Source organism: Macaca nemestrina, chromosome 8, assembly GCF_043159975.1.
Source record: "Macaca nemestrina isolate mMacNem1 chromosome 8, mMacNem.hap1, whole genome shotgun sequence".
Lineage (NCBI taxonomy): Eukaryota > Metazoa > Chordata > Mammalia > Primates > Cercopithecidae > Macaca > Macaca nemestrina.
Genome location: NC_092132.1, coordinates 1729929 through 1755761, shown reverse-complemented (window position 1 = coordinate 1755761; position 25833 = coordinate 1729929). Strand labels below are relative to the sequence as shown.

General features: G+C 58.2%; 1 protein-coding gene across 2 annotated transcripts in view; it reads right to left on the bottom strand.

Annotated features, from left to right (window-relative positions):
* The window catches only part of LOC105488446 (zinc finger CCCH-type containing 3), a 104112-nt gene extending 85288 nt beyond the window's left edge, over nt 1–18824 (bottom strand). The window contains exons 1-3 of one of the 2 annotated variants that reach the window (XM_071067654.1): nt 18677–18824; nt 15237–16551; nt 13491–13687 (exon numbers count right to left, since the gene is read on the bottom strand). In XM_071067654.1, the coding sequence (XP_070923755.1) occupies nt 13491–13687; nt 15237–16551; nt 18677–18764 (1600 nt within the window). In that variant the 5' untranslated portion in view covers nt 18765–18824. The remainder of the gene's footprint in view (nt 1–13490; nt 13688–15236; nt 16552–18676) is intronic. The other variant, XM_011752477.3, reaches the window with a different exon arrangement.
* Between the last annotated feature and the right edge of the window lie 7009 nt (nt 18825–25833).

The window sequence follows — 25833 nt, the reverse complement described above, 5'->3', positions numbered from 1 at the left end:
TCTGATTTCAGCAAGAGCCCTGTCCTGGGTGACTTGGAGCCATCCAGCCTAGCCCTTCACATACACAGAACCTAAGCCCCCTCATCCTGATAGTCCAGGGCCCCTTAGGGGCAGGGGCTAGTGACAGGGGCTAGCAACGGGGCAATCTGCCACACGCCCTGCCCAGAGGTGCCCCAGACTAGGCCTCTTCTCCCTGGAGGAGGTGCTTTCGGTTGTGTTGGCCACCGCTCCCTCGTCAACCAGCACTCTGGTGGGCACCACCTGGCCCCCACACCTCCCACTGCACACAACCCTCCAGGTTTGCTCCACATCCCCGGGGGCTGTAGCAAAGACAGACGCACAATGAAACCGAGCTCACCTGCAGCACCAGCGGCTCAGAGCCCGACAGGGGTCCCACAAGAGCAGGCTTCAGAACGCTCCCACCACACCCCTGCAGCTCATGCTTTCCCGACACCCTGTCTGCAAGGTGATCTCAGGGAGGGTGGTGTTTGCAGCCATCCTGAAAGACACTGCCCACTACAGATGGAGGCCACCTCAGGACAACTGTCACCATTCCTCAAGCACCACCTTGGTGAGCTCCCAGAGGCAGTGGGAGACCACAGCTCAGAATTCCAGGACATCCGTGTGAGGGCCCCTGTCCTCACACAGCTTGGGCAGGCAGACCCTCTGCTGCGTTCTAGGAAAGTGGCCACCGCCAGGCTTCATGCCACCAGGAGTGCATTCTCTGCAGGCTGCCCCACCCCTGAATCACCCCGAGATAACGCAGAGGGCAATTGGCGGGAGAAGAGCTGCCACCTCCCGCCACTAACCTGCTGGAGCCAGAGCACACTGAGACGCAGCAACACTCCAGGGCCAACTGAGTCAGAGCGGGGCCGCAGGACAACGGAGAGCGAGCTGGCATGGGCTGGGGTGGGTGAAGGACGGGGCCTCACTACAGGCCTCACGGGGCCATGTCGGGGTACCCAAGGCCACCCAAGCGCCCAGGGCAGCCTGGAGGACTGCCTGGATGCCAGGAGTCTCCCAGACAGAGCTAGCCAGTGGGGGAGGGCGCAGTCCTGGAACAGAAGTCCGTGTTCCCAGGTGGTCCTATCTCTCCAGGGCAGCCTCCCCGTCCCCCAATGGGCAGGAAGGGCAAGTGTGCCTGGGAGAGACACTGGGCACAGTGCCCCTGCGGTGCCCACAGCCTGTTTTAGGATGGGCCCTGGAGCAACATGGCTGGCACAGAGCAGACCCTGGTGGGCTCTGAGCCTCACTCTCTCTCAGCCCTTCCCACAACTCCAGCAGGTGGGGACACAGTCCCGGAGTCCACAGTTACCAAACAGTCTATGACACCAGGCCCTAGGGGAGAGCTCCCTGGGGGTCTGGGCTAAGGTTCCCAGAGCCCCTGACATGTGCCATGCTCTGCAAGGAGCCATGCCTCTGCAAGCTCCGGGCAGCCTCGGTACTTCATGCCTGACTGCGCTGGTCAGACACACCTGGCTGAAGGGCCCAGAGCTCACCGCCAGCCGGTCTGCCTCAAAGAAACCCCAGCTGGGCCATGAGGCCGCGGCCTCAGAGCCGGGCCCCCAAGCCATCACGCTAGCAGCAGGCAAGCCACACAAAGGTGGGTCAAGGAAGGGGCCAACAGCAGCTGGTCCCTGGCCCTGGGGGAGGAGACTGGCCCCTGTGAGCTCCAGGCGCACACCTGACACCTGCACTGGGCAGCACCTTCGAGGCAAAGGGGAGTGAGCTGGTGGCTGCCTGGCCCTGGGCTTCAGCTCCCTGGGGGAACGAGAGGAATAGGGAGGGCAGCTGATGCTTCTGCACACAAAACCCCACAGCAGGGGACCTGCCGGCCACGCTCTGCCCCGAGCCCAAGCTCCATGTCCATGCTGCGCAGACCAGCCAGTGGCAGAAGCCGCACATGTGCCACGCCAGTCCCTGGCCTGGGTGTAGACCATTGCCAGCCCCCGGATCAAAGGCGCCAGAGGGAGCTTGGGGCCCCTGGGCTGATCTCCGAGACCAGGGATCCGTAACACACACTCAAGCAAACCAACAGACAACTTGACACTTAACGTCTAGAAGCTGCTAAGTTTACGGTCATCATATCCAGCTACAGAATCCTCTGAAATTCCATCTGCTCTCTCTGCGAGCCCTGAGGCCCAGGCCACGCACAGTCGCACTTCGCCGTCCAGCCGGGCCAGACGGCCGTGGCAAGTGCTTGGCTTCTTCTGGCCTGGGTGGCACCTCCCAGCAGCGCTTGGCCTGGCCTGAGGCTACTCCAGGAGCTGGTGACAGTGCCAGCCTCCTGCCGAGTGAAAGCTCCTGACAGCAGGGTCGGCACGGCCTTGGACAGCCACGGCAGGCGGACCAGAAAGGAGGGCCCTGAGGGGTGGCAGGTGGCGCAGGCACGGGCATGGCCGCGGTCTCCTCTTCAGGATTCCCGTGGCCATCTAGAAGCCCTGAAGAGAGACATGTGGCCCTGCCCTTTCCAGAACAGCTGGGCCCAGAGACTCTGTGTCCCTCCCAAGGCAGAGCCACCCAAGGGACCCCAGAGCACGGAAAGGTCTCAGCTGGGAGCGGGGACAGGAGCGTCCCTGGGGCCCATCCTGAGGGGCTCCTTGCATGTCGCCCTGCTCCCACGAGGACACGGACCAGAGACTGCGGTCACTGGACTCAGCCCTGGAAAGAGGGGGCTCCAATCAAGGGTGCCACAGACAGCCCTGGTCTTCCTGCTATGCCTTCCCATGCACCTCTCTACGGGAAGCACAGCTTGGCCAGCTGGGATTCCACCACTCAGCACACACGCAGTGACCAGAGCTGGCCAATGGTTGCAGCAGATCTGTACCAAGGGACAGGATGGGACAGGAGGACAGGGAATGGGCCAGGCCACGGGAGCAGGCAGTGCCTGTGCACCACTCTCCCAGGAGGTCTCCCCACCCATCTGGATGCCATGCCTGCCACACAACCCCAAGCCTGACGTTCTGCCTGGGCCTGGCACTGTCCCCGCTTCAGTGGCATCAGCCTGCAGCTGGCCCAGAGCCCAGGGTGCTGGCACTGGCGCTGAAGATGTGGGGGACCTGGAGAACCCTCATAGCCACTATAGTTCAAGTCCACCCAGGGCCGCACTGAAACCCATGCTAGGATGCAGGCTGCTGCCCCAGTGGGCCACAGAGGGCACTGACTTCAGTGGGGGTCCAGTGGGAGAGGCCCTGGAGAGACCCTGGCTGGACATTCTCTGTCTGCCATCAGGCAAGAGCCCAGCACCTCCCACACCCGTGCCATCAGGGCCTCGCTGGGCTGGCCCACCAGTCACGGTCCCAACATAGCCCCAGAGCTCAGCAAATGCCCAGTGAGCAAGGGCAGGGCCAGCTCTGGAGGATGAGTGGCAGGAAGACCAGGTGTCTGTGGGCAGGAAACACTGGGCTGGGGCTACTTCCTCTCCCAGTACTGCTGCTGGTGCCAAGCAGGAGACCCCTTGGGGAACCAGGACTTCCGGCCCAACAGGACCCCGCCCAGAACATGATCAGACTTGGTGCAGGGGGAAACAACCAGTGGGATCACAGGGTTCCCAGACGATGCCCAAGTCCACATGGACTCTGACCACACCCAGCTTTGCCACGACCCACCTGTGGCACCACAGCAGGTGCCCTCAGGCAAGGGTCAAGGTGGAGAGACAGAGGAGGCTGGCAGGGGCCACTTATGGGCAGCAGATGGGGCACAGAAGGCTGCAGCCCCAGCAGGGGCCTACACGGGGGCCCAGCAACATCCTGACCCCATGCGGAGAAGGGGCCAAATCCCAGAAGGCGCAGGCCACACTCGTCCCCAGCTGGGAAGCCGCCTCAGTGCCCAGAGCCACACCCACTCCCCAGTCCCTCAACAGGAGGCCAGCTGAGGCTGGCAGAGCCATGCCCCCGTTACTCCAGTGGGAGAACCGAGAGCTGGCGAAAAGACACCGCCAGGAGGCAGGCAGCATAAGCCCTGCTGGCTGTGCCTGGAGACAGACCCCAGAGGCCGGTCACAGGAAGAGCACACGCCGGCAGAGTGGGAAGAGGACCAGGCCAGCAGGGGTGGCCACTGGGACGGCCCTGTGCCATGCCCACCAGTCACCCGAGCACTCGGCAGCGTGCCCCTGGCTGCGTGGTGGGGGTTGGCAGGTGATGAGAGAGCCTGTGTCCTGCACCCCAACACCCACTGCCTGGTGGACTCCTGAGAGAGGCCACCAGGGTGAGGGACCCACCCGGGGTGTCCTGCACTTGATTCAAAGTCTGACAAGACATGTGATTAGAGGGACGTGGCAGCCCTGGGCTGGGAGGAGAGGGACAAGAGGACTATCTCAATCCATTCAACAAAAGGACCAGCCCAAGCTGTCCCCAGTCTGGGGACCCAGCGTCCTACGGCAGTGTGAGTTCTGGCTCTCCTGAGAACGCCACCCTGCCCAGGCAGCCCAGATCTTCAGCTTTGCGCCCACAGTGCAGTGCAGCACCACCACGGCACACACGCAACCCCATGCCAGTTCTGTGGAGTAATTAATTAGCACAGCCACAACACACGGAAAACTGGAGGCCTCCGGCATGCCTGATAATTTATGCAAGATTCAAGGATCGCTGTGGCTGCCTTTCCTGAAGCCTAATTCAGCATTTTCTTTTTCCCTTATGAAAGCAGGACTCCAGATCTAACTGCTCTCATGCCCTTTCACGGGGTTCACCACAGTAAAATCGAACAGCCCCGCTGCACACAGCAAGCAATGCTGGATCACATACCCCAGAGGCGCCAGGCAGAGCCTCCCAGGTGGGCAATGCTGGCCGCCAGCGCAGCCCAGCTGGAACACCACACCGGGCCACAGCACCTGAAAGCACCGCCCAGCCCCACGGCAAACACCCAGCCCCATGGCAAACACCCAGCCCCACGGCAAACGCCCAGCCCCACGGCAAACGCCCAACCCCACGGCAAACGCCCAACCCCACGGCAAACGCTCAGCCCCACGGCAAACACCCAGCCCCACGGCAAACGCCCAACCCCACAGCAAACGCTCAGCCCCACGGCAAACGCCCAGCCCCACAACAAACACCCAGCCCCACGGCAAACACTCTCGACCCCATTCACAGATACGGAACCAAGCACCAGCAAGGAGAACGGACAGACAGGGCCAAAGTCTCCCGCCAGGCCATGCCCGCATCACGCCTGGGGGCTCATAACCCTGCCTCCTGGCATCCAGCAAAGATCCAAGCCTCCAGCACCGGACACAGGGCTGCTCTCCCGTATCTAGCAGCATGGGGCAGGGTGCCTGCCCCTCACTCTCGCTGGGGCCATGGGAGAGTCTCTGGCCCCTCTGCCCCTGGCACCCTCCCCCACTGCCAAGACACAGTAAGCCCAACCTGGCACCCACCCTGTGGTGCGCCTCGGGCCCTGGGCACTCCTGCCTCCTCAGGGGCCGCCACTCATCTCTGCGCAGGGCAGGGGAGCCATCTTGTTCCTGACCACAGCGCTCCAGCTCCCCACAAGGCTGGGACCCAGACCCGGCCAGCTCACCACAGAAGCCAGGTGGCACTGCCGAGGGGCTGTGGGCCCAGCGCCCACGCCTGGGCCAGGCGGCGACAGAGCCCTCCACGGTCAGGCTTCTGTTCTCAGGCTCTGTGCAGCAGGTCAGGGCTCCACCGATGCCTCACGTCCCAGCCACGGCCAGCCTCCTGGGGAGACCGCCAGGCTCAGAAAGGCCTCCCAGCAGCCTGGCACAGGAGGTTGCAGCTCGGATGGCACAGAAACCAGCCCCTCCGCTGGAGGCCGGGGCTCGAGGCTGGTGGCACCCTGCCCACTTGCTCACTGAGCCTCCGAGTGCGCCGCCAACCTCCACCACCCTGTGCATCTCAAAGGGGGCAGGACAGTGTCGGGGCAGGGAACCCTGCGGCTTTTCCTCCTGGTGGGCAGCCCTCTGCCAGGCCCTCACCCCTCGGTTGCCCACTCAGCATGGTGACTGCCCCGCCTTCCTGCTCAAGGCCTGCCCATGGGGTCTCCTGAGGGAGCGAGGCCCTCCCTTCTGCCCAGGCCCAGTCCTCTGGGAGGGGGCGCCTCACCCACACCAGGAGCTGCCACAGCCTGAGGCTCAAGTGCACACAGGGCAGCCAGGGTGCTGCCCACAGCACCTTCCTACGGACAGGACGGACAATAATCCAGCAATTCCTGCAATACAAAACATGAGGCAGGAGGAAGGAATGCCCACGGTGGCGGGGCGGCTGGGACGCAATCTTAGAGGAGCTGGCCTGGCAGGGTGGACCATGGCCCACCTCACAGACTCCCGAATGAGGGGAGCAAACTGTGTACCCCTAAGGGTGGGGGAGGAGCCTGGCCAGAGGTTGGGCCTGGTTGGAGCTACAGAGGGTCTTCGGTGGGGGCAGGGCCAGTTGAGAGAAAGCAGTTGGGTTTTTCCCATGCACTGGAATCCACAGGCTGCGGGGGTCACTGGGAGAAGCCGCTGGGGACAGAGAGGCAGAGGGGCCACCACACTCCCAAGCTGGTGCCCGCTCAGTGACATCCCCGTAAGCATCTGTGGCCAAACAGTGCAAAGCCACAGCACGGGCTGGGTGCAGAATCCACCCGGGCCTCTGATGCCAGGGCTGCCTGGCAAACCACCCCTCTCCAAGGTACCGGGAGGCAACACAGAAATGACCACGTGCACAGGGAGGACCCCAGGACACAGGAGGGCCCCAGGACTCAGAGGGGTCCCATGAACAGCCGCCAAGGCAGGCCCTTCCGAGACCCAGCAGTCAGGAGGCAGTGTTCGTGGAAAAGTCGCACCACAGTCAGGGGAGACCCCACAAAGGACTGGGCGGACGGCCAGGGCTCCTGGGAGCTGCTTTTGGCTTTGCCAGGGCTAGAGGGTGAGACCCAGTATCCTCACCCTCTAGCCCATGTGCCTGAGGGACCCCAGCCCCTCAGGTCCCACTCTGGGTCCCGCTCTGGGGCTGGGGGAAGCCACGACAACCACCTGGTGGCAGGGAGGGGCTGAGGGCCAACAGCTCACACGGCGTATCCCTAAGCACTTCCTCAGAGAAACTCGGACGCAGGGAATAGGCATCCAGGCCCCAAAAGACTCACCCGGGTGGGGCAGCCCTGGCACCTGGTGACACCAGAGGAGGGTCCAAGACCCACGCCTGCCCTTTCTGCCAGTGACCTGGGGTGAGTGGAGACTCCACTTCTCGTCTGCGAATGCTGACAGCAGTTCCTCCACACCCTGGGGCCGGCACGGCGAACTGAGGGATGGGTAGGAATCGCCTTTTGTGCAGCAAGCTCTGGGCCAGAGGCAGATGCCTGGCCTGGCACCTGTCAAAGCCTGGGCAGCCAGCAGGCCTCGACCCAGCCTGGTTGTCCACACGAGACCACCATGTAAACCAGGCCCTTTCTGTCCACCACAGGTGTGCCCAGGACCTGCCAGGCCCACACCCTCACCCAGCACACTGGCAACAAGTCTGGGAAGGTGGCTGCTTCCCAGGCAGGGCCTTGGGCTCATTCCAGGCCATGGGGTAAGGGGGCAGGCCAATGGCATGCATCCACCATCCTGGGTGGGTGAAGCAGAGGGGGCCCTCCCACCCCAGCAGATGACGACACCACTGCCTACCCACCTACCACGACTTTTCCTTGGCATAAAAGAGCAGATGCTTCCATGTGGCTGGTAGGAGTTCCATCACCTCCCGCCACCAAGAAGCTCCTCAGCCTGGGCGCATTGGGGTGGGTGGGAGAGCTGGCCCTCACTCTGGCCTGGCCTGGAGTGTACAGCCTGGACAGCGTTCCTCTGCACAGGCCGGCTAGGCTTAGGGAGTCATGCCTGTCATCCCAGAGTGGCCGAGCACAGCAACGGGCCCCAGGAGGACGTACCACGAAGCTGGCCTTGCATCCCCCGCACCAGAGTGAGGGCCTGGCCACATGGCTCAGCTGTGTGTTCTGTAAACACTGCACACCAAGAGCACTAATTGCCAGTTACATGAGTGGCAGGCAGGACCCCATGTTCAGACTCCGGAAAGCTTTTCATCTCTTCTGCCCAAATGCCCTCTCCAGCACCGGTCCACCAGAGACCCATCAACCCAGGCAGGTCTCTACTGCAGCCTCCAGCAAAGGCTACTCGCCCAGGCCGCCCTTCTGGGGCTGTCTTATAGCTTCTTTTTTTTTTTTTTTTTTTTGAGACAAGGTCTCATTCTGTCACCCAGGCTGCAGTGTGCAGTGGTGCGATCATGGCTCACTAGAGCCTCAACCTCCCAGACCTAAGTGATCCTCTCACTTCAGCCTCCCGAGTAGCTAGGACTCCAGGCATGTGCCACCACGCCCAGGTAATTCTTGCGTTTTTTGTAGAGATGGGGTTTTGCCACTTTGCCCAGGGGGGTCTTGAGCTCCTGGGTTCAAGTAATCACCCGCCTCAGCCTCCCGAAGTGTTGGGATTCCAGGCATGAGCCTCGGCGCCCGGCCAGTGTCTCACATTCTCATCCCCCAGCTGCCAACAGACCCATCCCCAGGAGAAAAGGAAAGGAAGAAATGGAAGGCAAGGGGCACACTGACGGCAGAGGGAGAGACCCCCAGGAATCCCCTGCCCCACCCCAGCCAAGGTCTGACTCCAGGCCCAGAGGACTTCGCAGGGCCAGGAGAGGGCAGGGGAGAAAAGGCACCGAGGAGTCAGACTGGAGCATTCCTAACAGTCTCAGTCCCCAGGCATGAGCCGCCACGCTGCTGCTGAACAATGCACTTTTGAATTCAATTAAAGCGATTATCTGTTGTGCCAAATAAATTGTGTACAGCATATATCCTGCGGCACTTTACACCTCCAGGCTCATTATTCCCTAACTGTTTCCTCCTGTTTATGCCTCTCAAATTAAATTGCTGATAATATGCGCCAAAATAAAAAATGAACGCACCTTGTCCCAAGAAAATTGATTCTCCCTTTTCCTGAACTGGCGATGGCCAGGTTTTATATACTCTGTTCTTGGTGATCATTAGTAATTCAATTTTCTTTTTATTAGCCCCCTTATCTGCTGAGCAATATAGTGGCAGGGCTGACCTCTTTCGCACGGGTAAATGTTTAAAATCTTTTCCCTGATTAATTTTGCCAGTTAAGAAAAAGAGGAGAAATGGCCCGGCTCTTAGCCATCACAATGAATAAAGCTTAATGTTGATTGTGATGGAATTTCTAATGCCAGGGAAATTGATTGAACGCGGCAATTACGCTGCAATAGTAACTCAGGGGAGATGGGATCGCTTTCTCCTGGCCGTAGCCTTTTGGTTATTTAAAATAATCCAATTTGCAAGGATAATCATGTATTAGCGTTTTATCTGCCACTTGAAATGAACAGGGGAGTTTCAATACTGGCCCAGCATTAGCAGGTTATTGCTGCAAATTACTTGGTATCTGCTTTCTTTCACATAAAGAGGAAATTAGGCGATCAATTACCAAAAAAGGGCGGACAGAGGGGATAGGAGGGGAAAGCACGCCCTCTGCTGGCCACTGGGCCGCACGGCAAGGCTGAAGTGTGGCGGGGGAGGGACGGGGCAGCAGGGCTGGCAGCTTTCAGAAGCCCGTCCCCAGTGCAGGAGCCCACAGGGCAGTCGTCCCCATCTGGACACTGGGACACTGCCCTCTCCTTGAAGAGGAGAGGTAGAGCTGGAACTAAGCTTTTGCTGGGCAGAAAATGGGGAAAGAAAACTCCAAACAGCCAAACGAAGGAGCAGCCCCACCTGGCGGCCCCACCCACAGCCCACACAACCCCGGCATCCAGGAACGAACGCCCCGGCCGATGGAGGCCTTGGCCACGCGGGAGGGCTCACTGGCTCACCAGGGCACTGCAGTGTTAAACGAAACAAAGCTGGGCCCTGCCCAGAAGCCCACCTGACCAGGGCTGAGGACAGGCAAGCCTCAGTTCTTAGGCAAGCAGGGAGGGAGATGGTGGGCCTTGCGGGAGGGCGCCTCGGGGAGCCACTCACCAGCTTCCCGGGCCCCAGCCTCCCACCTCAGCAGATGCCCCGGCCATGCCCATCTCCCCTGCGGCCAGCTTGGAGTCTTGCAGTGGTTGTCTCTGGGATCAGCTGCCTGAGTGACCAGGCCAAGATGCAGGCTCGGCCTCTCACCTCTGCACACATCGCCATGGGCTCCCTGCCCGCTTGAGAGCGTGTGGACTCTGCTCCTTGGCCTGGCGTCCACAGCCTCGTACACAGGCCCTCCTGACTCACTGCCTGCTCAGGCCTGCCAGACACCCTGGGGCCCTGGACCTTCCCCTCCCAGGGTCCTCCCCTGTCCCTCCCTGGCTTCCCAACGTAACCAGAACCAACCCCCCTTTGCCTCCTGTGGCCTACAAGACCCTTTCCCGGGACCTGGTCCCTCTGCCCCGTTGGCTCCACCCCCTCCAAGCCACACTCCCAGACGGTGAACCGGCCCCACAGCCTCCTCGTGCTCCAGAACCGGCCCCACAGCCTCCTCGTGCTCCAGAACGCAGCAAGCTCATTCCCACCTCCATCTCAGCCTACAGAGCTGAGCCCTATTCGCTCCTCTCTGCTCAGGTCACCTCCTCAGAGAAGCCCTCCCACTCGCCGACCACCTCTTTGCAGCTGGTCCTGTGCTATCCCCCTGCCTGTTCCTCAGAAGGCATTTTCCACCCAGAAGCACCTTTCTGGCTGATGTACAAGCACTCCGGTGGCTGCCTGTCTCCACCACTGGAAGGCGGCTCCAGCCTCATCATCTCTTCACCTTCACTGCAGTACCCCAGGAGCCAGCAGGCTGCCAGGCACAGTGACTCAACTGTGCTTGCCAGATGGGCCAATGGTGGGTAAGTCAGGGGGACGCCTTCCCCACACCCACCCCTTCCTCACACAGGACCCTCTCCTCTCACTCCATGCAGTTGTCACACTGGTCTTTTTTTTTTTTTTTTTTGAGACAAAATGTCACTCTGTCACCCAGGCTGGAGATCTCCGCTCACTGCAACCTCTGCCTCCTGGGTTCAAGTGATTCTCCTGCCTCAGCCTCCCAAGTAGCTGGGATTAAGGCGCTTGCCACTACGCCCGGCTAATTTTTGTATTTTTAGTAGAGATGGGTTTTGCCATGTTGCCAAGGCTGGTCCTGAACTGCTGACCTCAGGTGATCTGCCCACCTCAGCCTCCCAATGTGCTGGGATTACAGGTGTGAGCCACCACACCCAGCTTCACACTGGTCTTTATGAGTTTGGCTGGGCACAGTGGCTCACACCTGTAATCCCAGCACTTTAAGAGACTAAGGCAGGAGAATCCCGTGAGCCCAGGAGTTCAAGACCAGCCTAGGCAACAAAGCAAGACCCTGTCCCTACAAAAAAAGTAAAAATTAGCTAGGCGTAGTGACCGGTACCTGCGGTCCCAGCTATTCAGCAGGGTCACTTGAGCCCAGGAGGTTGAGGCTGCAGTGAGCCGTGACTGCACCACCGTACTCCAGCCTGGGAGGCAAGCAGGGCCCTGTTTCTAAAAACATTATTTAAAAAAAAAAAAAAAAAGATGAGATCAATTACACCCTTCCCCCTAGTGAGGCAGGACTGCAGCAGCCCCACAGCCGTGCACTCCGCAATGGTCAGCCGGTGAAGCTGGTGGCCTCCCAAGCCCACACTCCTTCCGACAGGAGTCCAGGGGGTGCCGAGCAAGGCCCCATAAGCCGGAAGCAGCCTCCCCCATCCCCTGCCTATGCCCCACTCTACTAGAGGCCCGAAGAGGGAGCAGGCCAGGTGAGCAGGGCTGACCCTGCACCGAGTGGGGAGCCTCTCACCCCAACCACCATGCCATCTGCAAGCCTCGGCCTCCTAGGGCTCAGCAGCCCCTCCTGGCCTCCCAGAGCTGGACACCTCCTCAACCCCTCCTCCCCAGGTGACCAGGGGACACTGCCAACTGTCCAAGCCAACCCTACTATCCACTCCCAGACAAGCCCACGACCTAACCCCCATCCGGCCACCTCACTGTGGCTACCAGGGACCACATGGGTCTCTGCTTGCTCCCTGTCACCAGGATGAAATCCACGTGTTCTGGCACGCAGCAGGTGTCTGCTAATAGGGGACAGCCGACCAGCGCCCCCAGCCTCACTTTCGCCTCCCCCCCTTCCCCGTGCTGCAACACCCGGCTGCATCGCCCCATTCAGTCCTCCATCTGGAACCACATGCCCTGCCCTCCCGTGGCAGCCCCCACATGACTCTTGGCTCTGCCCAGGCCCAGCTCCTTCCACAGTCTTCTGAAGCCTCCCTAGATGATAGTATGCTTGAATGGGATTCTTTTTTTTTTTAGAGAGAGTCTTGTTCTGTCGCCCAGGCTGCAGGCTGGAGTGCAGTGGCGCGATCTCAGCTCACTGCAACCTCCCAGGCTTGAGCAATTCTCCTGCCTCAGCCTCTTGAGTAGCTGGAATTACAGGCATGTGCCGCCATGCCCAGCTAATTTTTGTATTTTTGGTAGAGACGGGGTTTTGCCATGTTGGCCAGGCTGGTCTCAAGCTCCTGGCCTCAAGTGATCCTCCCACCTTGGCCTCCCAAGGAGCTGGGATTACAGGCGTGAGCAACCACGCCAGCCTTGGCTAGATTTCTGAGCACCAGTCCCCAGTCGGAGTGCCCAGGTCCAAGCCTGCTCAATCCCCAACACCCCACCTTCTCCAGATGTCACAGACACGAGCTCAGGAAGCCATTGCCCTAACGCGCCCAGGGGAGCCACAGAGTCACACGGGACCAGGTGCACACGGACAAACGTGGCTCCACGCTGACCCTTACAGTGTCTGGGGGGTGCCACACCCAAGGGCTAGACTCTCACCACATACCCCCAACCACGTGCCCGCCTGGAGGCTGCTCCCCCAGTGTGTCGGCACCATCACCGCAGTGGGGGTCAACCTCGAAGGCGCTACACCCCACAATCTCCAGGCCGGGGCCTTCCCCGGCCGCGACAGGGGCTCAGACCACTTCTCTGCAGGCCGGGACCTTCCCCGGCCACCACAGGGGCCCTCAGGAGCTCAGACCACTTCTCTCCAGGCAGGACCGGGTGCACTCAGAGTGGTACGGCGGGAGACCAGACCAATTCTTTCAGGCCGCTCAAAACACTCGCACAGCACCATGTGACACTCAGAAAGGGCAGGGCAGGCAGACCTGCAGCCCCAGCCAGCTGAGCACAGAAGGGCCCTGGAGGAGGCAGAGGCCTGGGGGTGCCCAGCACAGCACAAGTGAGGGCTTCACCCCTGCCTAAGGGCTCAGCAGCTGCCGCCCCTCCTCCCTCAGGAGGGACGCAGCTGGGTCCATACCAAGAGACACACAGAAGAGGCCACAGCGCCTGCCTAGCAGCACATCCCACACCCAGACTGCAGGGCGCAGCACCCGGGCCCTCTCCTCTACCCGCCAGCCCACCACCACCGTCTGCCAGGCAGTGCCCGCCCAGCCAGGGCCTCTAACAGCATAAGGCAGGGAAGGTGCCCATGGCTCCTAACAGGCCAGCAGATCCAGTGCAGGCATGCCCAGCCCCAGTACCCAGCGCCCCTGCTCCCAACATACCTTCCTTGGTGGTGAGGTGGGCCCGGCTCGGAGGCAGGCGGCACAGTCGGTGCGTGGTGACCTGTACCAGGCCCTTGTTGGGGGTCTTCTTCAGGACAGGGCTGCTCTTCCCCCGGAGGGCCTGTCTCCGCCGGAGGCTGAGGTGGCTCTTGGCGGTGGTGGCAGGTGCGGGGCTGCCTTTCTTGTCTCCAGGAAGGCTGTGGAGACAAAATACAGGCAGCTCTCAACAAGCCCTGGGGGTTCTGCCCACCTACCCTTCCTCATCAGGACCCGAGGAGCATGAGAGCAGCTCCTGAAGGCCAGGACCCGGCCACATCGGGTCCTTTCCGGACCCTGCCTCCCTCAACCCATGGCAGCTCTGCCCACCCTCCACAGCCAGGCTGAGGCGGCAGGCTTGGATCCACAATCCCCGATGACCCCAGAACTAGGGCAGGCTACCATGCTCCCAGGGAGAACAGACGGGCCTCAGCACTCTGTCCCCACACACATGTCCACCCCTTCCCCATCTACCCAGGCCAGAGGAGTCCCTGCATGGGGCAAAGGGAAGGGCCAACATCCCTGAGGAGAGCGGCCACCAGCCCCAAGTGGCTTTCTGAGCCCCTCAGTAAGGGGGCAGCTTCTCCGCACTCCCTCTCCACACTTCCTGGACAGAGGGAGCTGCCAGCATGGTTTAGAGCAGAGCTGCCACAGAGAAACAGCCAGGAGTGGGAGCCAGGTGCCCATGTGCCTCAAGACAGCACCTGTCTCGGGGAGCAGGGCCAGAGAGAATGAGCTACACGAGCCAGCGACCTAGACCAGACAGCAGGGGTGCGCAGCAAGGAGGTGCCTTCCAAGACAGTGCGCGCCACTGTGTCTGATGACGAAGGCAGGACCTCCACCCTCTGCCCAGCAGGTGCAGCTGCCACCTTAGCTGCCAACCTGATGGAGTCCCGGAGCCCAGACCAAGCACTGCGCCATGACACCATCTCTCAGTCTCATCACAAGTCCGCAAAGGTGGAGGCCGGGAGAGAAGTGTGCCAAGCAAGTGAGTGACTCTGCCTGGCTGCCTAGCCAAGGGGGCCGGGACCTAACACCAATCTGGTCGCCCTGGGACCAGAGGCCAACCGCAGCCTCAGCACTCCGCGAGGCAGGCCACAGAGCCCAAAGCCAGGAACGCCCAAGGAGGCTCCCGCCTACCAGCAGCTCCTGGCCCCCGCCCATCAGCCCAGCAGGAGCAGTCCTCAGCCTGGGGGCCAGCAAAGGCCAGGTCTCAAGCCCTAGCCCTAGACACAGGGCAGGAAGGAAACACCAGACACCCCTGGCAGGGCCCAGAGCCCTGGTCCACCTCCCAGCACAGACCTGTGGCTGGCAGCTCCAGGCTAGGGGCAGACACCTGCTCTCACTGTCTCACCATCCCCCTGGGGACACATGGACCCTGGGCTGGTCCCTGGGAGCTACTCCCCCTGCGCCTGGCCTGGCCCAAAGCCTTCCCTCTGTGAACCCTGTGCAACTGGAATGGAAGCTGCTGTCTCTCACCAGCGGGAGAAAGCATGGGCTTGCCAGCAGCATGAGGGATGGGAAACCTGCCCCCTCACTCTGTGCCCCAGGCTAGCCCAAACCACCACAGCAGCACTTCCTGCCTCATTTCTTGCTGGAAACGTGAACCCAACTGCAGGCAAAGCTCCGAGCTCAGAAGATCCATCGGGGTGCCAAACAAACCCTCCTCACAGCCCCTCACACTCCACCGTAGCCGGCCGAGATGCCCACCTTGTACTGCCCCGCCTCCGGATGATCTTGGTGCGGCTCTTCACTTTGTAAGCCGAAAGTGGGGTCTCCCCAGAGACGGGCTTCAAGCCACTGAGTCCTACGGCTGGCCTGTCCCCCGGCGGGGACCTGGACAGGACTGGGGAGAGCTGGGAGGCATGGTCCTTGCTGCCGGCCTCTGACTGCCAACGGAAGGAGGAAGAGGAGGAGGCAGAGGGGCTGGAGGCCTTCCACTTGTACTTGCTGGGGGCAGACCCTGGCTTGGAGGACGTGGCTGGCTTCCTGGGCTTGGGCTCTGGGTCAGCTATGAGCTGCGGCTTCTCCACCTTGTTTGCCGTGCCAGCAGGGACCTTGCACACATTCTCTGCAGCCACTCTGGGACTGAGGGCCCTCCGAGCAGCCCGGGGACTCTTCGCGGAGGCAGCCACCCATTTGTAGTTGTTTTTCCGGAACTTGTTAGTTCGACAGGTCACAACCAGCGAGGCCTCCCGGGCCTGCCTGGGTCCTGAGGCCAGTCTGGCTGGGCCCACCGAGCCTGACGGAACTGGCTGATCTGCGTGGCCAGCATCTACTCTCCTGTCCCCAAGGAGCTGTGGAGCACAGCTGGCCACGGAATGAGAACCCAGCTTCCGGCCGGGGGCCATGCCAGTGCGTGGGGGCAGAGCAGAGGATGGGAAGCTCGCCTTGATGGCAATCACGCTCTCGCTGACTGTCCGGCGGGGCTCCCGGGGGCTGTCGCCCACACTGCCCACTGATTTCACCACCCTGGGCTTACCGGCCTCCTTCTGGCAGACCAGAAGAGGATCTTCCACATTGCAGGTCCCCCTGATTCTTGCTGGTCTCGAGGGCTGCAGCTGTCCCCGAGGGGGCTCACCTTCACCTTCCCGGGGCCTTTGGTCACTCCAGGGGGTGTCCTCATATTCTTCCAAAGAGCCCCGCTGGGCCCCTGAAGCACTGGCAGAGCCAGACTTTGATGGTGGTTTAACTTTGATGACCACGTTCTGACCTTGATTGAGCTGGACCTGTCTCCCAAGGATGTGCTGCTGCGGGACAGGAGCCTGGCCCCCCCGGGCCCCGTGCAACGGCTGCACAGCAGGGTCGGCAGGTGGGTCTGAGGGTCCCGGGGGCCGATTCACGAGGGAGTATTTCTTGCGCCACGAAGGCCCATGGTGTGAGGAGTAGCCCCTCCGGCTTGGACGAGGGTAGCGGGCACTGAAGGCCCTGCCACTGTGGTAAGTGGGTGGCTGCCACCCAGAAGCTGTTGGGGTACCAGGGGCTGGGGCATTGCCATGGAGGGTTTTGTAGTCATCAATTAGACCTGAGAAGACAGAACCACAGGCTCAGTTAGCCAGAGGGTAACCGTAACAATCATGACTACCCTGGAAGGGCATCAGCTGGCAAGATACCCCCAGATCTCATCTCACTTCTGAGCCCCTGCTGGTTTCAGGAGGCACAGCCCCCAGCACCTGGGACTCACTGACAACTCAGTCCGCGTCACCTGGGCCTGTCACTTCTATGAGCCTTTTCTCCAACAGCTCCACTTCAATCCTACTTCCACGTGCTTAACACAAAAATGAACCATGTGGTACAACCCTTATTTGCTGGTCTACTGAGTCCACAGTCCTTTGATGAGAAGTATCACTCAGTCTGAAGAGAATCGCAACAATCCCCTCTGCACTGTTTGAATCAGAGGGGACAAGTCGGCCGCGCAGGCCCTCTGGCTTGCCTACAGATGGAAAGGAGTCACTCCACTAAGGGTAACAGAACTGACACTCCTGAGGACGCCATGCCTGACAACAGGAAAAAAGAATACTAGGAGCAGAGACCATTGCCCTGCCAGACGTCACAGTCTTCCCTGCAGAAGAGGAGAGAGCAATGGGCTAGAGTCCTACTGCAGTAAACTGACACAATCACAGGACTTTCCAAATAAGTCTCTGGATAGCTATCCCGGTGCAGGAGGGCCAGGAACACAAGCAAGGGCAGCAGCAGCCAGGAGTGCTCCGACTCAACCAGCAAACTAGCAGCAGCCAGCCTCCCAGTCATCAGCATTCCCCCACCACAGGCCCTGCCCCTGGGGACACAGAAAGCCATGTCCAGACGTGGTGACACGCCAGAGCAGGTGTGATGGGAGCCCAAGAAGTGTCCCCAAGTGGGAGGCAGTCCACCTGGCCTCTTATCCATACACACTTTCCCAATCCTTAAGTCTTCCCTTTGTGAGAGTAAAAGCAAAAAGGAGTTTTAATTTTTGTTAGGTTTTTTTGCTTGGTTGGTTTTGGCTTTTTATTTGAGATGTTATTTGGCTTTTTTTATTTATTTTATTTGGCTTATCTCTGTTGCCCAGGCTGGAGTGCAGTGGCCCAATCACAGCTCACTGCAGCCGGGACCTCCTGGGCACAAGCGAACCTTCCACCTCTGAGTAGCTGGGACTACAGGCGCAAGCCACCACGCCCATTTCATTTTTAAAAATTTTTCTGTAGAGACGGGGTCTCGTCATGTTGCCCAGGATGGTCTCAAACTCCCGGGCTCAAGCCATCCTCCTGCCATGGCCTCCCAAAGTGCTGGGATTACAGGCGTGGGCCATTGCGTCCGTACATGGATTTTTTTTTTTTTAAGTTTAGAAACACCAATTTGGGTTTTTTAATGTTTAAGTGTGGAAGCTGAAGCCTGTTGAGTCTGCGCCTGAAATGCAAGGGAAGTGTGACTGTTTGGAGAAAAGGGGCATCAAAACTGGGCGTCGAGGCTGGGAGCGGTGGCTCATGCCTGTAATCCCATCAGTTTGGGAAGCCCAGGTGGGTGGATTACCTGAGGTCGCGAGTTAGAGACCAACCTGGCCAACATGGTGAAACCCCGTCTCTACTCAAAATACAAAAATCAGTCGGGCGTTGTGGCGCATATCTGTAATCCCACCGACTCGGGAGGCTGAGGCAGGAGAATCGCTTGAACCCGGGATGCGGCGGTTGCAGCGAGCCGAGATAGCGTCACTGCACCCCGGCCTGGGTAACAGCAACACTCTGTCTCAAAAAAACAAAACAAACAAACAAAAAAAAAAATGGGCGTCAAGAAAAGAACCCGCGTGCGCCCGGAGCCTGCTCTGCCGAAATGACCCATGAACCAGTCCCAGTCCCGCAGTGGGGCGCGGGGAGCGAGGGTGGGCGCCGAGGTGGGGAGGGCCGCCGCCTCCCGCGGGTTACTAAGCGATGGCCCTGCCTCTACGCTCTGCAGCCCCCGCAGGGCCGGCACCGCTCCCTCCACAAAGCTGGAGCCGGGGACTGACCCGGGCCCTGAGCCGGCCCACAAGTCCTGGCGGACCCTACCGTTCCCCACACCAGCCGCCACCAGGAACACGCGGGCGGTGAGCGACCCCTTCGACGAGGCGGACAGAGACCGGCCGCGAGGTGAGGGGGAAAGAAGGGGACTCGCGTCCTGGCCCCGGCCGGACCTACCCTGCAGGAGACGGATCTGCCGCCGTAATATCTCCTTTTCCTCCATCTCCCAAGTCCGCGACGCCCGGCCAAGCCCCCGCGACGTCATCGCTACGCGACCTTTTTGCCGCTGGCGGGGCAGAGCGGGCCGGGGCGGAGCCGCGGGGAGCAGGCCCGGATGTCTGCCGGCCGCAGACGACCCGCCGTCGCCCTGGCAACGGCAGCGAAGAGGCGGAGCCGCGCACGCGCAGAGCGAGGCGGGGACGTCACTAGTGAGCGTCGGGAAGTAGCCTGGTTGCCGCTGGGAAGGGGCGGTTCGGGTGCTGGGAGGCCGCGCGGCCCAGCTTGTGCAGTCCGGGATCGGGTCCCCTTGGGAGACTGGGCGAGGGGCGAGACCTGGGGCCCTCCCAGCCCATACCGCAGTTCCTTCCCACAGTCCCTGCGTTTCATTTCGCCCCAGTTGAGAGTTGGAGGTCTACGGGGGGACCCCATGGGAGAAGGGCCAGTTAACAGTTACTCTTGACCCACGAGGGTCTGTGAAACCTCTTACTGTGGCCAGAGGAGAAGACATCGGAGAGCAAGTTTCCCTGGATAGACATGTTGAACCTCTGAAAACATGAAAGTTTTTTTGTTTTTTTTTGTTTTTTTTTTTGAGACAGAGTCTCGCTCTGCCGCCCAGGCTGGAGTGCAGTGGCGTGATCTAGGCTCACTGCAAGCTCCGCCTCCCGGGTTCACGCCATTCTCCTGCCTCAGCCTCCCGAGTAGCTGGGACTACAGGCGCCCGCCACCTCGCCCTGCTAGTTTTTTTGTATTTTTTAGTAGAGACGGGGTTTCACCGTGTCAGCCAGGATGGTCTCGATCTCCTGACCTCGTGATCCGCCCATCTCGGCCTCCCAAAGTGCTGGGATTACAGGCTTGAGCCACCGCGCCCGGCAACATGAAAGTTTTTGGTTCGTCAGTGGAAACATGTACAAGTGCGCAGTTGGTGGGAATGTAAATGGCGCAGCACCGCAGAAGACTATGGAGATTCCACAAAAGGTTAAAAGTAGAACTACCGGATATGAGGGCGATCTGGCTGCGACACCTGTCATCCCACTGATTGCCAGGGTTGATTCGGCTGATCTGGTTGGCTAGGTCAGTGTCCCCTCCCTTCCTCACTGTTTCATGTGCGTCCCTCCCAAAGCTGCGGCTCAATCGAAGGGGACGACTGTACCCAAGAGAGGAGTTGGGCTCCCCTGCTAGAACCTCCAAACAAGCTCTCAAGGTCCATTTGTAGGAGAATGTAGAGTAGTCAAGCTTCCAAGATTCCAGACACATCCAAATGAGGCGCTGCATGTGGCAATCTGCCTTTCTAGGAGAAAACAAAAACGGAACTACCGTATGATCCAGCAACCCTACTTCTGCCTATATTCCCAAAAGAATGTAAATCAGAGACTCAAACATATTTGTGCCCCCATGTTTACTGCAGCATTTTTCACAATAGCCAAAAGACAGAAACAACCCAAGTGTCCATGGGTGGATGGAATGATAAACAAAATGTGGTCCATACAAACAATGAAATATTTTTCAGCCTTAAAAAGGAAGGAAATTCGGCCGGGTGCGGTGGCTCACGCCTGTAATCCTAGCACTTTGGGAGGCTGAGGCGGGCGGATCACGAGGTCAGGAGTTGGAGACCAGTGTGGTCAACATGGTGAAACCGCGTCTCTGCTAAAAATACAAAAAATTAGCCGGGGATGGTGGTGCGCACCTGTAGTCCCAGCTACTCAGGAGGCTGAGGCAGAAGAATCACTTGAACCCAGGAGGCGGAGGTTGCAGTGAGCCAAGATCGAGCCACTGCACTCCAACCTGGGCGACAGAGCTAGACTTTGTCTCAAAAAAGAGAAGAAAAAAAAGAAAAAAAGGAAGGAGCCGGGCGCGGTGGCTCAAGCCTGTAATCCCAGCACTTTGGGAGGCCGAGACGGGCGGATCACGAGGTCGGGAGATCGAGACCATCCTGGCTAATATGGTGAAACCCCGTCTCTACTAAAAAAATACAAACTAGCCGGGTGAGGTGGTGGGCGTCTGTAGTCCCAGCTACTCGGGAGGCTGAGGCAGGAGAATGGCGTGAACCCGGGAGGCGGAGCTTGCAGTGAGCTGAGATCCGGCCACTGCACTCCAGCCTGGGCGACAGAGCGAGACTCCGTCTCAAAAAAAATAAAAAAAAAAAAATAAAAAAAAAAAGAAAAAAAGGAAGGAAATTCTAACACAGGATACACCATGGATAAACCTTGAAAACATTATGCTATGTAAAATAAGCCAGTCACAAAAAGACAAATCTTGTGTGATTCCACTTCCATGCAGTATCTAGAATACAGATTCCTAGAGACAGAAGGTAGATTAGAGGTTCAGTGGCTGGGATAAGGAGGAATGGAGAAGTGTTGCTTAATGGGTATAGGGTTTCTGTTTGGAGTGACGAAAAAGTTTTGAAAGTAGTGGTGATGGTTACACAAAATTGTGGTGGTAATAATGCCACTGAATTATACACGTTAAAATGGCTAGGCTGGGCCAGGCGCGGTGGCTCACACCTGTAATCCCAGCTCTCTGGGAGGCCAAGGTGAGCAGATCACGAGGCCAGGAGATGGAAACCACCCTGGCTAACATGATGAAACCCTGTCTCTACTAAAAATACAAAAATTAGCCAGGCATTGTGGCAAGCACCTGTAGTCCCAGTTACTCAGGAGGCTGAGACAGGAGACTGGCGTGAACCCGGGAGGCAGAGCTTGCAGTGAGCCCAGTTCGCGCCACTGCACTCCAGCCTGGGCGACAGAGTGAGACTCTATCTCAAAAAAACAAATAAAAAAGGCTAGGCTGGGCGGGGTGGCTCAAGCCTGTAATCCCAGCACTTTGGACTTTGGGTGGCCAAGGCGGGCGGATCACGAGGTCAAGAGATCAAGACCAGCCTGGCCAACATGGCGAAACCCCGTCTCTACTAAAAACACAAAAACTAGCAGGGCGTGGTGGCAGGTGCCTGTAATCCCAGCTACTCAGGAGGCTGAGGCAGGAGAATTGCTTGAAGCCGGGAGGCGTAGGTTGCAATGAGCAATGAGCCAAGATTGTGCCACTGCACTCCAGCCTGGGAGACAAGACTCCATCTCAAAAAAAAAAAAAAAAAAAAAAAAGGCTAAAATGACCACTTCTATGCTGTATGTATTTTACAACAATGAATAAGGAATAAGCAATGTTAAAGTTCTTCAGGACCAGGCGCAGTGGCTCACACCTGTAATCCCAGCACTTTGGGAGGCCAAGGCGGGTGGATCATGAGGTAAGGAGTTCAAGACCAGCCTGACCAACATGGTGAAACCCCCATCTACTAAAAATACAAAAAAATTAGCTGGGTGTGGTGGCACATGCCTGTAGTCCCATCCACTCGAGAGGCTGAGACAGGAGAATCACTTGAACCTGGGAGGCGAAGGTTGCAGTGAGCCAAGATCGCGCCACTGCACTCCAGCCTGGGCAACAGAGTGAGACTCCGTCTCCAAAAAAAAAAAAGAAAAAGAAAAGAAACAAAGTTCTGGCCGGGCGCGGTGGCTCAAGCCTGTAATCCCAGCACTTTGGGAGGCCGAGATGGGTGGATCACGAGGTCAGGAGATCAAGACCATCCTGGCTAACACGGTGAAACCCCGTCTCTACTAAGAAATACAAAAAATAGCCGGGCGAGGTGGCAGCGCCTGTAGTCCCAGCTACTCGGGAGGCTGAGGCCGGAGAATGGCGTGAACCCGGGAGGCGGAGCTTGCAGTGAGCTGAGATCCGGCCACTGCACTCCAGCCTGGGCTACAGAGCGAGACTCCGTCTCAAAAAAAAAATAAAATAAAAATAAAAATAAAAAAATAAAAAATAAAAATACAAAAATTAGCTGGATGCGGTGGGGGATGCCTGTAATCCCAGCTACTCAGGAGGCTGAGGCAGGAGAATCACTTGAACCCGGGAAGCTGAGGTTGCAGTGAGCCAAGATGGCACCACTGCACTCCAGCCTGGGCGACAAGAGTGAAACTCTATCTCAAAAAAATAAAAATAAAAGAAGAAATTTCTTCAGGCCGAAGAGGATACAATATGGAGACTCAGATCTACAAGAAGAAAGAGTGTAGGAAATGAGAAGTATGTTAGAAAATGAAAATTTTTTCTCTTTGTTTTCTGTAAAACACAAGGAGCTGCAGCAAAAATAAGATATTGAGGTTTCTAACATATGTAGACATGAAACACATGGCAACAGTGATGCAGAGGACTCCCGTGCATGGTGCCTCTGAAGAGACACCTGTGCACATAGGTAAGGACGCAATCCATGGCCTCCACCCAGCCTGCCTCTGTCCTGCTCCTAAGGCCAGCACTAGCCAGGCTAGTGTGACTCCACCCCCCACACAGTGATGGGCACTGTGAGGGCTTCTGCAGTGGCAGTGGCAAAGGCAGCTTGCTGGCTGGAGAGGGCTGGCTCCCCAAGCAGAAGGGCGAATGGAGGCTGGGAAGTCAAGGCAGTAGAACAGGCCGACTCAGGCCATGGGAGCCCCAGCCAGGAGTCCCACCTAGCCCAGATGGATCTAGGAGAGGCGGAATCCATGTGAAACCATCTTTGCTTCCTGCTGCCTTGCAGACTCCATCCAAGCACCACCCAGTCCTGTCTATCCTCCCTCCTCCCTCCTCTTCCTTCGCTCCCACTGCAACTCTCCCAGCTGATCATTTCGCTAGAGTCTCTGCCTCTATCCCTCCAGGCAGACTGCGAGTGGCCTGGAGACAAGCCCGTGGGTGACTCTGGAGTGACTTATGTGCCAGGACTTGGGTGACCATGAGAGGACTCTGAGAATGAATGGGATGAAATTTCCCACCAGGAGGCTTGATGAGCACTTGTGCCGTGGACTAGCCCTGTCTTGTCTCCCTTGAGACTCTTGTGACCACTACCTTGTGACAGCCGGGGGTGGCCTGCCGGACTGTGCCCAGCACATGCAGAGCATTGAGAACGAAATGTTTGCGGCCCCACATGCTAACTTCATCTGTTCAAATCCAAACTGTCAGTGTGATAGTATCAGGAAGTGGGGCCTCTAGAAGGTGGTTAGGTCATGAGAGTGGAGCCCTCGTGAATGGGACTAGTGCCCTATAAGAAGCAGATAGGACGGGCGCAGTGGCTCACACCTGTAATCCCAGCACTTTGGGAGGCCGAAGCAGGTGGATCATGAGGTCAGGAGTTCGAGACTGGCCTGACCAACATGGTGAAACCCCATCTCTACTAAAAATACAAAAAAATTAGCTGGGCGTGGTGGCACACACCTGTAATCCCAGCTACTTAGGAGGCTGAGGCAGGAGAATCGCTTGAACACAGGAAGCAGAGGTTGCCGTGAGCCGAGATCACGTCATTGCCCTCCAGCCTGGGCAACAGGAGCGAAACTCCATGTCAAAAAAAAAAAAGAAAAATTACAGAGGCTGGGCACAGTGGCTCACACCTGTAATCCCAGCACTTTGGGAGGCCGAGGTGGGCAGATCACAAGGTCAAGGTCAGGACTTCGAGACTAGCCTGGCCAACATAGTGAAACCCTATCTCTACTAAAAATACAAAAATTAGCCAAGTATGGTGGCACGCATCTTTAGTCCCAGCTACTCGAGAGACTGAGGCAGGAGACTCGCTTGCACCCAGGAGGCGGAGGTTGCAGTGAGCTGAGATGGCGTCACTGCACTCCAGCCTAGGTGACAGAGCAAGACTCTGTCTCAAAAAAAAAGGAAAGAAAAAAAAGCGGACAGTGTGGCTGGGCGCAGTGGCTCACGCCTGTCTGTAATCTCAGCACTTTGGGAGGGCCCAAGGCAGGTGGATCACCTGAGGTCAGGAGTTCAAGACCAGCCTGGCCAACATGGTGAAACCCCATCTCTATTCAAAATACAAAAATTAGCCAGGCATAGTGGCACATGCCTGTAGTCCCAGCTATCTGGGAGACTGAGGCAAGAGAATCACTTGAATCCAGGAAGTGGAGCTTGCAGTGAGCTGAGATCGCACCACTGCATTCCAGCCTGGGTGACAGAGCAAGACTCCATCTCAAAAAAAAAAAAAAAAAATTGCCGGGCATGGTGGCAGGTACCTGTAATCCCAGCTACTCGTGAGGCTGAGGCAGGAGAATCGCTTGAACCAGAGAGGCAAAGATTGTAGTGAGCCGAGATCATACCACTGTACTCCAGCCTGGGTGACAGAGCTGATCTTTATCTCAAACAAAAAGAAGCAGCCAGAGACTACCTCTCTCTTTTCTCCGCTGTTAGATATGGGTGCTAAATTTCTTTTTTTTTTTTTTTTTTTTTTTTTTTGAGACTGAGTCTGGCTCTGTCGCCCAGGCTGGAGTGCCGTGGCCGGATCTCAGCTCACTGCAAGCTCTGCCTCCCGGGTTTACGCCATTCTCCTGCCTCAGCCTCCCGAGTAGCTGGGACCACAGGCGCCCGCCACCTCACCTGGCTAGTTTTTTGTATTTTTTAGTAGAGATGGGGTTTCACCATGTTAGCCAGGATGGTCTCGATCTCCTGACCTCGTGATCCGCCCGTCTCAGCCTCCCAAAGTGCTGGGATTACAGGCTTGAGCCACCGCGCCCAGCCGGGTGCTAAATTTCTTTTCAAAGAATCAATATGTCAGTATGTTGAATTATTTGCCTTCTACTTTTAAACTTAACTTCCTCATAAAGCAACATTTTTCAATTACCTGCTCCACCCTGACTCATTCCGATTACCTGCTCCACCCTGACTCATTCCGATTACCTGCTCTGTCATAACCGTTTTTCCAGCCAAACCCCTCACCTCGTCACTCTCTTTAAATTAGCGCATCGGAATTAGTTTAGCCTGTGTGGTCTAACCCTAGCCAACAGGGGAATGACATAGCATCAGGGGCCACATGCCTCAGGGATAAGAACCCCTTCCCCTCCCTTGTCTAGGTGTATGCTCACCATTGCTCCATCTGTAAGGGCACGCCCTTCTGTAGAAGTACCTTGCCTTGCTGAGAATTAAAAAAGAAAATTTTATATTCGAGTGCTATTTCTTTTTTTTTTTTTTTGAGACGGAGTCTCGCTCTGTGGCCCAGCCTGGAGTGCAGTGGCCGGATCTCAGCTCACGGCAAGCTCCGCCTCCTGGGTTCATGCCATTCTCCTGCCTCAGCCTCCCGAGTAGCTGGGACTACAGGCGCC